This window comes from Haliotis rufescens, unplaced genomic scaffold (assembly GCF_023055435.1).
Source record: "Haliotis rufescens isolate VD_foot unplaced genomic scaffold, xgHalRufe1.0.p SCAF_7, whole genome shotgun sequence".
Classification (NCBI taxonomy): Eukaryota; Metazoa; Mollusca; class Gastropoda; order Lepetellida; family Haliotidae; genus Haliotis; species Haliotis rufescens.
The window spans coordinates 52168590-52182498 of NW_025964361.1; the positions used below are offsets into that span (position 1 = coordinate 52168590).

General features: G+C 39.1%; 1 protein-coding gene across 2 annotated transcripts in view; it reads left to right on the forward strand.

Annotated features, from left to right (window-relative positions):
* Window positions 1–254: 254 nt before the first annotated feature.
* Window positions 255–13909, forward strand: part of LOC124111253 (NXPE family member 3-like) — a 36629-nt gene continuing 22974 nt past the window's right edge. Inside the window, exon 1 of one of the 2 annotated variants that reach the window (XM_046470902.2) lies at window positions 255–653. In XM_046470902.2, coding sequence (XP_046326858.2) covers window positions 571–653 — 83 coding nt within the window. In that variant the 5' untranslated portion in view covers window positions 255–570. Of the gene's footprint in view, window positions 654–8899; window positions 9147–13909 lie in introns of those variants that run through there. The other variant, XM_046470901.2, reaches the window with a different exon arrangement.

Genomic DNA, 13909 nt, shown 5'->3' on the forward strand with positions numbered 1-13909 from the left:
TAGTCGCCTTTTACGACAAGCATAGTCGCCTTTGACGGCAAGCATGGGTTGCTGAAGACCTATTCTTTCCCTGATCTTCACGGGTCCTACATTTACGAGCTTTTAGTCCTTCATAACATATACGAACATCTTTGCTAACACATCCCTGAGAAGTGAGTATTCGAATCACAACAGTCTCGCTACATGTCTCATAGACGAAGCAGCAATGCCCTCAATCGATACCAAGCCTCCTCTTGTCCTACATCCGCGTTATCGATCGACGAGGTGCCCATGTTTCCCATGTTCAACTGGCAACAAACCAGATGTTCCCATGTTGACGTCGGTAACGGATTGTACAATTCATGTGCAAGAGAGGGCACATTCACATTTGTGAACGCAGATGTTCAAATTGTCTGTATGTCCTTCCTGTTAACATTACACTATTTAAATGGTTGTATTCATCGCGCAGACAGCAGTCGGGAAGCAGGCGTTCACGATTTCGACTTCCGTGGCGGCAGACGGTCTGTGGATTTTGCTAGATAGGACCCCAACCTTTACCTTTGACACAGACTCACCAAGTCAATCAAAACAATGAAGACGAAACTTATCTTCATATTTGTTACGATATTCGGAGTGCTATGTTCCTGTCTGCTTGTCTTATCGTTTATCAACAGGTAAGATTTGTACAGTTTATTATTCGTACATGTATCGTGGTATAGTCACGGTAGGAGCAATATTCCACTGTGTCTAGGTCGGTTCTGTATTTAAATATCACATTTGATTCACCGATTGTTTGACACTGTCAGTTTAGTCATTGAGAGATATAATATAATTCGTTTGACCTCTAGGCATTTACGGTAATAGAAACCGGGAGATTAACATCACGTCCCTTGGGCTTTAAAGGGTTGGTACGCTCGAAACTGTCACTTAAACCAGGACATTGTGATAATGCAGATAGGGTATTCATGCATGGATGATATACAGCATAGATGTTCAGTCAGCAGACAAAATGGTCGAGCGTGTGTTTGTGGGTGTTGCGAGGCAGGGTACGCGCACTTCTCAGAGATACATAAACACGGATATCATCGGAATTGTACAATGGACTTAGCAGAGATTTGGTGGTGGGGGGAGGGGGTGGTGGATATGAAAATACGAAATGGTTTTTTTATATATTTCTTTTATACATTTGAACAATATTTAGGGACTGTCGTTTAATAGCTGTGTGGGTGGGTGGGGGTATTGCTTTATTTAAATTGAAAAAAAGACAACGAAGTGGTGATATGTGTTCAAATATATGTGAAATTGTTAAATTATATATTTGGCTTGAACGTCTAATTGAGTGTTATACGGAACGTGTATATAAGAACATGACACATATATGCTTCAGTTATAAAGTCCCCTATATTTGGCGGAGCAAACTGTACTTTCACATGCAACAGCTGCGGATTCGTTATTCATAGACGGAACCACCATAAATAGTCTGACACATCATTCAAATGTATGCCTGTACATGTATATGAGATCAGGTTGTGTAACATATGTTCAGGTCTTCAGTAGTTTTTAATAACCAAAAAAAAACATCAGCAGATTTCACGATTGTTTTGGCTAATTTAAGTGGTTCAAAAAACGAATAGCTGAAAACGAACATGTTGCTCACTCATCATGACTGCTCATTTGTGACCAAATGACCAATCAGTGTTTACAGGTCATACAGAATCGGACTACACAAGGCTGTTGGTTTTTTTGTTTGTTTGTTTGTTTGTTGTTTAAGATCCGGGGTAGAATTGATCTTAAGTAACCAATGCTTGTCGTGATTAACGGGATCGGATGGTCAGGCTCACTGCCTTGGTTGATGCATGTTATCGTATCCCAATTGTGTAGATCACGATGGGTTGTCTGACCCAGAATTGATTATTTACAGACCGAAATCATATAGCTGGAATAGTTCTGAGTACGGCGTTAAATAACAAACAAATAATGAAAAAAACGTGAGGGACTATTGTTACACCAATGCAATGTTTTAATACACTGTCCTTTTAAGTATGAAATAAGTAACAGTTTATATAAAAATAATTGTCATTAAATGGTAAATTATTCCAATATTCTAACAGGTAAGTTGTACAATGCCCAATTCAACCATGTGCCCTATTACAACCAGGAAATGTCGAAATATGCTCATCAAGAGTCAGTGAGAGTCTATTTTTTTTATAGTTTTGTTTATTTTCTTCACGAAATTTTAATTTGTTCATGAATGCACGGGCAAGAAGTTAGTCGTCGTAATTCGTTGTGAATGTACATCATTGCAAAAGAGAAGAATAAATAGTTTATGGATGTGTCACATGTGAATAGATGTGATACATTAATAAATGTGAACAAAATATCACCTCAATAGTTTATTGGCTTACGAAGTCACACGACATACATTCTAATAATTAGAAATAAATATATTCAACTGACAGATGGGACCAACGGATGATTCAATCATATCCAGGCCCATTGTGAATGCAGCGAAATGGTTAAATGATACTGTCTGGTGCTCAGAAAGTGATACACGAGTGAACATGTTTCACCTGTGATATGAGATAAACTTTACTTTGAAGGAAGTTATCTAGGCGCAATGGCAAACACGTGACATGAAATAAAAACATGACCCATAATGAAAGTCACGGATGTATTATATTTATAATATAACACTGAAAACATAGCAATAATTTTCAAGATGGCAATATGTTTACATTGAATCAAGTTGGAATTGTCAAGACAGTCTTCCCTTATTCACCATAGAAAGTTGATTAAGTGACCAGCCGCATCTCGGAGATGTCTTACTTCCGGAATCGAGATGGTCGTTCAGTCTCATCAACCTGTTGTCTAGTTCTCAGTAGACACGTGTTCGGAATTGGGGATGGGCTTCGAGGTCCATTGAGACTCGCCTTGCTCTGTGTACTGTTCCATGTTCATTAGGGGAGTCACCAGTGGTCAAGTGGTAGAACGTCCACCCGGACAGCGGAAGGTCCGGGGTTCGATCCTCGGCTGCGTCATACCAGACGACGTCAAAAATGGTACTTGTTGTTACCCTGCCTGGCCCTCGGCATTAAGGGGCTAAAACAAGGACTAGTCTGCTCGGAGTCAGTATACTGTGTTTGAGTAAGGTATTCATGTTAATCTGCGGCATGGTATCTCAGTGGGCTAGCACTATAAAGTCGGCATTAGTTCGGACGAGAACAAGCAGCCACACACACACACACACACACGTGCATGCACGTCGCTATATAAGTGCAATGATCTTGAACGCGACGTTAAACCCCATTTCACATCACCTCACCTCACCTCACCTCACCCCACCTAGGTGAGTCTAGAACAGTCGGGATCGGATTCCGTTCTTCGGCTGATGATGCCACCCCACGAGGTGGCTGTTGGTACGGAGTTCAATGTTTCTGGGTAGTCTGAAGTGTCATAGTCTGTCTGGGTTGTCTGAAGTGTCAAAGTCTGTCTGTGTTATCTGTAGTGTCTCTGGATTGTCCGAGGTTTCAAAGTCTGTCTGGATTGTCTGAGGTTTCAAAGTCTGTCTGGATTGTCTGAGGTTTCAAAGTCTGTCTGGATTGTCCGAGGTTTCAAAGTCTTTCAAAGATTGTCTGAGGTTTCAAAGTCTGTCTGGATTGTCTGAGGTTTCAAAGTCTGTCCGGATTGTCCGAGGTTCCAAAGTCTGTCTGGATTGTCCGAGGTTCCAAAGTCTGTCTGGATTGTCCGAGGTTCCAAAGTCTGTCTGGATTGTCTGAGGTTCCAAAGTCTTTCAAAGATTGTCTGAGATTTCAAAGTCTGTCTGGATTGTCTGAGGTTTCAAAGTCTGTCTGGATTGTCTGAGGTTTCGAAGTCTGTCTGGATTGTCTGAGGTTTCAAAGTCTGTCTGGATTGTCTGAGGTTTCAAAGTCTGTCTGGATTGTCTGAGGTTTCAAAGTCTGTCTGGATTGTCTGAGGTTCCAAAGTCTGTCTGGATTGTCTGAGGTTTCAAAGTCTGTCTGGATTGTCCGAGGTTCCAAAGTCTGTCTGGATTGTCTGAGGTTCCAAAGTCTTTCAAAGATTGTCTGAGGTTTCAAAGTCTGTCTGGATTGTCTGAGGTTTCAAAGTCTGTCTGGATTGTCTGAGGTTTCAAAGTCTGTCTGGATTGTCTGAGGTTTCAAAGTCTGTCTGGATTGTCTGAGGTTTCAAAGTGTGTCTGGATTGTCTGAGGTTTCAAAGTCTGTCTGGATTGTCTGAGGTTTCAAAGTCTGTCTGGATTGTCTGAGGTTTCAAAGTCTTTCAAAGGTTGTCTGGGGGAAAAGCTCAACTCCAACTTTGGCAAAGTGATATTGTTCAACAGCGTGAGGAACAGCATCCGTGACTTTCATTATGTGTCATGTTTTTATTTCATGTCACGTCGGTTCCTCGTGTCTGGTATGACAACAGTGCAAGACCCCTGGGTACCTCTCGCTATACACTGAACTACTCATACTGAACTGCAAATAACTGGTCCCACATATCGGAACGCACATTGTTTTAATTTACCAACAGTTGATACATTAATCTAGGCTACATTTTTCACACATGAAAGAATTCAACTTAGTGTAATAATCAACCTTATTAGCTTTATACCATAGGACTAAACATGGCCATAATCCATGTCTATGTGTGGCAGGTTGTTCAACCCCTCCGCCACAACTGTATGCAAACAAGTGTATTATTTTATAAGTGTATTATATACAGTAGACTAAACATACATTTCTACCATCATTTGTTTCAATAATTAATGGCATTGTCACTGCATGCAGTGTAGGTCCATACGACATGTATTTTCATTATTAATCGGTCGATCTTTTATAAATCATACTTCAGTCATTTATTTCACATTTGCCTCGGTAGAATTTGGGTAGGACATGTAATTCTGGTTAGTCAACAAGGGATGCAGATAAGCGGAAACACGTTTATCCGGACACTATTTGAGAAAACGCAAGTGTCCGGAGAAGCGAGGTTCGACTGTGAAGCGTTTAGATAATTTTGCCAAGAGCTTGGATACCCATCAAACAAGACAATGTCATCAGCGGTAGTAATCAATGGTAGATGGCCATTTTCGTAACATTTCACACACAACTCATCACAAATGATGCGAGGTCCTCTAGGAACACTGAAACAGGTAGCGGGTCACGTTATCTCCCTGACGAAGGGGCGGTCGGGTAGCCTAGTGGTTAAAGCGTTCGCTCGTCACGCCGAAGACCCGGGTTCGATTCCCGACATGGGTACAATGTGTGAAGCCCATTTCTGGTGTCCCCTGCCGTGATATTGCTGGAATATTGCTAAAAGCGGCGTAAAACCATACTAACTCTCCCTGACGTACTCCAGTATGACCTGGATTGATTTCTTACTAAACCTATTTTTTTGGCTGTGTTTGTGAGTTCCCAGGTTCCAACACACACATTTGTGTAAACAACTGCTACAAAAAGAAACACGTTTACACCTACAAGCATATATACAACACACATTCACATAAACCTGCAAGCATACATGCAACACACTTACCTTCGATTACATCTGCAAGCATATATACAACGCACATACCTGCATATACACCTGCAAGCATATATACAACGCACATACTTGCATATACACCTGCAAGCATATATATAACACACGCCTTCATTTACATCTGCAAGTATACATGCAGTACACCTGCGTATACGCCTGCAAGCATGCAAGCAACACACGCACACCTGCAAGCATACATTCAACACGCACTCCTGCGTATTCATCTGCAAGCATACATACAACACAGGCCTCCGTGTACATCTGCAAGCACACATAAAACACACACATATACCTGCGTTTACACCTGCAAGTATACATGCAACACACACCTGCATATACCTCTGCAACCATACATACAACACACACACACACACACACACACACACACACACACACACACACACACACACACACACACACACACACACACACACACACACACTTGCGTCTACGCCAGCAAGAGATTTTATCGGAAAAAACAATGGCACCCGAAAACCTTCTGAAAAAAATAATTATGCTTCAGACAGTTGATAAAAAATACAAATTACCTGCCATAAAAATTACATTGTTGCAATGTGTTTTTCGTTAAAAAATGTTTCTGGTTTTGGAGCTGTAGGTGAAAAAAATATCTAGTCTCGATACAAAATCCCAGTTTCCTTGAGAAACCGAAAAGACAGTCAGTTTCCTGACCCTCGGGGTGGGATGGGTACATTGAAGCGATGAGCCACGGTAACGGTATAGCGAGACAGCGGTAGAGCTATGTCGCTATAGCGCTAATTGAGCTGCTGGTAGCGTCCCGGTAAACAGGTTTTGTTGCCATAAACGTGTATGTCAACGCTTAGACGAGTAACCTGTATGACTATTGTACCATTAGTCCAGGCAATCCAGTTCATGTTTTCACTCAACTTGGAACAAATTGCAACACTTTTTATTTCCACCACAATTCATTTCTTTAAGGTCCCTAAACCAACATACGAAAAGTCCGAAGCAATTCCAGTTTGGGAAATATGTCTAATTTGCATAATCCAATATGGCTACCAATTATCAATATATCTTCCATATTTCAGATGAAGTTCAATGTTTTCATGGAAAAAACCGCATGCATTGTGTTGTGAAATAGCCATATTATGTTTCTAAGAAGATATTCACAACTACTGAACGTTTTCGACTATTGGCAAATCTACAAAATTTCAAGAGGGCCGCCAATTTCAAGATGGCCGACAAGTTTCCTAAATGTGTGTTTAGACTGTTGAATCTTTTAACTCTAAAACAGTGACACGTTTAGAATATACTGCACTAAATGGAAATTAGATGTTAACTTATCATACTAGAGTATTTGGCAGTGGCCCTGCTAATTAAACGAAGTAAACTCCAGTTCGTATTTGGTGGAAAACATCTCGAGATTGTAGATAGCTATGTTTAGCTGGCCCGGAGCCCTTTCAGCGCAGCGATAGTAGCGCTAGAACGATCGTAACTCCCATGATGTAACATAGACCTACGACAGTCGTATCGCTGCGATCGCTTTGTCGAATGGGCCCTGGGCAAGCTACATGTATTCCATAGAAATCGAAGGATGATAAGGTGGGTGTAAAAACCTAGCGCCCCTAGGCAGCTTGGGTTGTATACTCCCCAGGGAGTTGAGAATGATGACTGGAATACAAACGGATCAACTGGTCGGGGAACAAACAAAACCGCATTTGAGCAGATACCAACACCTGAATTCCTGCGGTAAGTAAATGTATGATATAATATAACATAACAAAACATCAGGGCGAGGTGAAATGGGCTTTAAGATTGTTGCACTTACAAACAGCGACTTGCACATGCACGAACACCATCATGCACTATATAAATGCAATCATCGTGAAGACGACGTGAACTTCTTTTCACACAACTAAACATTTAAGACAGCTTTGAGGGGGTGATTCAAATAACTGTCAGGCCTCGATTTGGGGAATTAGCTATTGGGAGCTAGCCTTGAAACAAGAGAGAAGAGAGCTGTGAGGTCCTCAGGGTTCATTCAAGCAAGTGTCTCATATCATTCAAGTTACATCAATTGATATATAATAGTGACGTACAATGATAATAATGATAATAATATGCTAACACAGTGTCCATCTAATAAAGGCAATGTATTTAATATTGGAATATGTACGGTAACATTATACAACAGATGCAGTATTTACTGGAATAATAACGGTAATGCCAAATAACATTTCTTAACAGCTTAATTGAGTAGTCGTAACATTTTAATAGAGCATGTACGGTATTTAAATGACTACGGTAATGAAATTGTGGTATAGGCTGTGTTGTAGCGTGTGCAACTATACGAGGGACGGGACTCTTTACAATATATATTTAAATACTTACTTATTGAGGATAAAACCTAAAAAATATGGAATGCGTTGTTATAGCCCATTCTGTAAGCACTCTAGGAACCGTTTTGTGACAAAGCTACATGTACGCTACGCTGCTGCACGGAAATATAAACTGTATATGCATCTGGCATTTTGAACAGATGGTGTTAGACATAGAAGGGGAATATAATCATGGATGTCGAAATATAGGAGAGAACTATTGGTGCCGCATATTAATGACACATAAACTGGAGGAGCCCACGACGCCTTACACTTAAAACATCACTGGAAAGTGCCTGAGTATTAAACGGTAAATAATATATAATGAGCAGTCAAATGGAACTTGTACACAGTAGATTGGGCGTTACAATATGGCAGTACTGATTCAACTTAACTATAACATTTTCTAGACAATAATAACAATGAAATAAGAAGTTCAGTCATAAAATAGGAATATTTAAATGTTTCTTACCTTGAAACAAGAGAGAAGAGAGCTGTGAGGTCCTTAGGGATTATTCAAGCAAGTGTGCTGAGGACCAACACCCAAGAAGTTATATACCGTATTTCCTCTATTAGACGCCGGGTCTCTAATAGAAGCGGGGTCAATTGTTCAGTGCAAAAAATAGAAGCCGGGCCTCTAATAGACGTCATGTCGATCAATTTACGATTCGGGACACTCGTGGTCATAGAGAAATGGGGGTATCAATAGAAGCCGGGCCTCTAATTGAAGGCTTGCACTTGTCCGAAATAAATAGAAGCCTGGGCATCTAATAGAGGAAATACGGTACCCCCCCCCCCCCACAGCTCTACTCGTTACTCTACTCTATCACATTAACAATTACTTTGAAGTTGTAATTTCGGTCTTTGTTATCTGCCCTAGGCTAAAAAAAGAGAGTGAAACGTAATTTACAAATATTGACGTATCGCCGATTTCAGGGGTATGCAGTCGACGCGATTCAAAAAGGAAAGTGTCCGATATTTCCACGTTGACATGAGCTACTGGTGAAAGCACAGCAATCACGAGCGGTCACGTTCACGAACCTTAACCAATCAGATTTGTCCTTTCAATGCAACTACCCTGCATTCAATACACGCTGAGGTTGAGAGCAAAGTCCGGGTACAAGTATCGTGTTACAGCCGTTAGCATGGAGGCTGAGTGAAGCGGCTAACAATGAAGACGAAATGGATGTTCTGCCTTGCTATCACCTTAGGAGTGTTTTGTTTGTGTTTAGTGGCCTTAGCATTACACAACAGGTGAGATTTATATATCTTTCGCAGCAGCGTTGATGTGGAGCTTTCTACGTTTCGCTGGTACGCCTTTGATGTGTGGTGGTGTTTTAGGAGGGGATTAACTTCTTGGTTAGTGTCAAAAACTGAAATGTGTTCACTGAATTGGTGAACTCCGATTTTGATAATCTAGTGAGTACCATTTACGGTGACGACGGTGACGACGCTTCACAGGACCTATTCAGCATGTTGGCCGGGTGAGACTTTAATCAGGTCACACTGTCCTTGACCTTACAATGTCTCGCATCCGCAGTTCGGGTGAGAGGCCTATGTCGGGTATTTGTTTAGAACTACACAGTATGTGCTTGCAAAATTTGACACCAAACAAAAAACTTACATGATTACTTTCATACGCTCTGATCAAAGGACCAGGTAACTAATAATAATAATATACAAATTAGCAAAACATTCGTCAAAAAACTGTTTGTTTGTTATTATCATTAGTTACATGGTCCTGTGCTCTGATCTGATCGGGTACCATAAGCGTTGTAACGAGTGTCACTGATCGGCCTAGATACGCTCACCTTTATATCATCAGTAATTTGCAGTAAGAGAAAGACTGATGTCAGTGTATAAAACAAAGTGGTGGGACAAGCTACAGTCAATACAAGAGGCGAGGGGAAGAAATAAACTGAGAACCTACAGGCGTTTCAAACACCATTACGATACGGAAGATTATGTTAAGAAACCACTGAGTCGCTGCCACAGAAGTGCGCTCGCTAAATTTAGATGCGGGGTAGCCCCATTAAAGTTAGAAACTGGCCGCTATTCTAATATTCCAGCAGAAGAGCGATTTTGTTTTAACTGTAGGGACTGTGTGGAGGACGAGATACACGTCTTACTTTTATGCCCACTTTATAATGATGTGAGAACAGATCTTCTTAAACGATGTACTTTTACCGATCCGTATTTCAAAGGTTATTCCTATTGTGAGCAATTTACACTACTTCTATCCAGCTCAGATCTCACCTTTTACGTGGCAAAAACCTGCTATGATATTTTATTGAAGCGCCGATCTATTTTATATTCATGATGTATATATTGTATGTATATTCATTTTAGTATATAAGTTGGTTTTATGATCTTATCGTCTCTCATAAGTCGTTTTACACTTTATAAGTATAAGCACACATCGCGATATTTCAGGATTCTGTTGTGGCGACTATAAGTTCGCTAAAATCAAAGTTAAAGGTTTTTTTCTGTCTCTGGTAGCCTAGTGGTTAAAGCGTTCGCTCGTCACGCCGAACAGCCGGGTTCGATTCCCCATATTGGTACAATGTGTGAAGCCAATTTCTGGTGTCTCCCGCCGTGACATTGCTGGGATATTGCTAAACGCGGCATAAAATCATACCCACTCACTCTAAAACCCTACACGACGTGACAATTGAGAATTATGACAATTCAGAATTATTTGTTAATAATTTTGGACAAATTAGTGTTATCAACAAAAATGTGTGCGGTCTGGGAAAACGACTTAATTATCCAGAGTTTTTGGATCTTGTAAATATTTTTTTACTTTGTTGCTCTTCAAGAAACCAAAACAGATACACTCGATGATATTGAAATTGATGGTTTTAAACTGTTTTTGAAGCACATGGGCCTTGGTGACAGGCGTTCGGGAGGTATAGGCCTTGCAGTTAAACATTGTTTCTCTAAATATGTCACTTTACTAGATTTTGAATCGGATTACATACTATGTTTTAAACTATCTAAGTTAGCTTTCAGTAGCAAAGATGACCTTTTAATTGGTATTGTGTACCTTCCACCTGAAGGTGCTAAGTACGCCACTACAGACATGTTTGATCAGTTAGAACAAGCACTATTATATATGTACTCTCACACTGAAACTGTCATCCTTACAGGAGATTTTAATGCTCGTACTGGAACACTGTGTGAATATGTCTGTTTAGATAAACATTTGCTAGAGGAATTAGATATTTATACTGAAGAAATGTCAGATGACTTTGATCCAGAATCTGTTCTAGATGAACTCGGACTTCCACGTCATCGATACTCGAACGATAGTGGCAAAATTAATAATTATGGTTACAAACTGATTGATATCTGTAAAAATTTTAATATGTTTATTTGCAATGGAAGAATGGACAATGACGCAAAATCCGGAAAGGTTACCTGTAAGGATACAAGTACTGTTGACTATGTCATATGTTCCAACAGGTGCCTGTCATATTTTAAGAGCTTTGAAATTGTTGATTTTTCTCCACTATACTCAGATGTACATTGTCCTATAGCTTTTTCGTTATCAAGTATGAATAGCAGAATGTATGGTAATGTACCTAAATCATCTACCAGTAAACCTGTAACAATTTCTACAAAACCCAAAAGATATGACTCATCAAAAACAAACCAATACAGGAACAATATTGATGTTATGCAGATACAAGATGTAAGCACATTATTAGATAAAGTGGTTGATGACACTACGAAGGCAAATGAACTAATAAATAATGCAACTGTTATCTTCTCTGATATTCTTACAAATGCAGCGATAAATACATTTGGCATACGCTCTTCCACCTCATATAATTATACTGGCAATGATAAGAAACATAAAGTTAACAAACCTTGGTTCGGAAAAGAATGTACTCTGAAACGTAGACACTACCATAAAGCTAGGAGAAAATATCGAAGACATAGGAATCAAGAAAACCATATCTACTTTAGTCATGCAGCTAAGGAGTATAAGAAATGTATGAACAAATATATGAAAAGATATAAATGTAAATTAGCCGTTGAAATTAGAGACTGGCAGTAGAAGAACCCAAGGGACTACTGGAAACTACTGCGTAAACGTAAGCGTGCGCATAATGACTCATCCCCTGGTGTTAATGAACTATATGAATACTTTAAGAATATAAACGCATAAGAGTATGATGATACAGTTCCTGAAGATATTAATAATACACATGTACCCCTAGATTGCTCAGTTCTTAATGTTGCCATAACACAACAAGAAATTAGTGAATCAGTATCACAACTGAAAAGAAATAAAGCATCAGGTGAAGACTTTATAGAAAACGAATATAATATTGTCTCAATAGATTTATTTCTCCCATTTTTAGAGAAACTTTTTAATGTCGTACTTGACACAGGTGAAGTTCCCGACTCATGGTTAATTGGGGTCATTAAACCTATCTATAAAGGTAAAGGTGACTCGTGTGATCCTAGTTCGTATAGACCCATTACTATTTTGAGCTGTCTGGGAAAACTTTTTACATGTATACTTAACTGTAGATTATCCAGATTCTTAAACATTAACTCTCTATTATCCCCTTGCCAAGCCGGTTTTCGTAAAGGTTACTCAACAGTTAATAACATGTTTGTTGTTAATTCAGTTATAGAATTCCTAAAACACAACAAACAGAAATTGTACTGTGCATTTATTGACTTTTCCAAAGCTTTTGACAACGTTTGGAGAGTTGGTCTTTGGTCACAAATGTTAACTTATGGTATCCAAGGGAATTTCTTTACATTAGTACAAAATATGTATTCCAATATTAAATCCTGTATCGAGTTTAATCATGAAAAATCTGCGTTTTTCCCAAGTTTTTCGGGGGTCCGACAGGGAGAAAAGCTTTCTCCGTTATTGTTTTCTATCTTTATAAATGATTTAGAATCCTGGCTAAAAACATTTGATTGTAATGGTGTTGATATATCCAGCAAACATGATTTGAATTTAGTTTGTCTACAACTACTAGTTCTGTTATATGCAGACGATACAGTGCTATTTGCTACTTCAGCGTCAGCGCTGCAGAGGTCCCTGGATTATTTTCATGTATGTTGTCAGAAATGGAAACTAACTGTAAATAGTGATAAAACTAAAATTGTTATTTTTGGAAGTGGTAAGTGTAGGGTAAACAAGCTATCATTTTACTTTGGCAAAGAAGAAATTGAAATAGTTGATAATTATAAATATCTAGGCTTTAACTTTCACAAAAATAGAAAATTGACATTTGGTATAAGTGTTCTAGCCACACAAGCTAAGAAATGTATGTTTTTGTTACTGAAAATGGCAAGAAACAATGATTTACCACTTGACTGCGTATTTAAAGCATTCGATTTAATGATTTTACCCATTATGTTATATGGCTCTGAATTTTGGGGACATGTTAAAATAGATATACTTGAAAATATACATACCAAGTTTTTAAAATTAGCCTCTGGTCTCAGAATGTCCACACCGAATTATTTCTTATATGGTGAATTTGGAAGATTTCCTATCAGCATCCATGTTTCTAAGAGAATTATTAGTTATTGGTATAAACTCAACACGCCCCTGTCTCACTTCAAGTTATCCTCGGTACTGTACAACTTCATGTCTTTAGATAGTGTGTTAAATAATCATTCTTATTCTTGGCTTAAGTTTGTTGAGAATACCCTTAACTCATGTGGGCTAAGTGATGTTTATATGTTCCCAGGTAATTTTAACAGAACATGGCTGCTTAATAAAGTAGAAACTACACTAAAAGATCACTTTTACCAAGTGTGGATGAATGCAATAGAAGTAAGTCCCAAGGGACAATATTATAAACACATTAAGACCCTACCATCACTTGATTCCTTTATCTTATTGCCCAAATATATTTACTACCCAATATTAAAATTTAGAACATCCAATCATTGTTTACCTATTGAGACAGGGCGTTGGTATAATACTCCAAGGGAATTTAGAACTTGTAAATTGTGTGACTCTCCGACAATTGCAGACG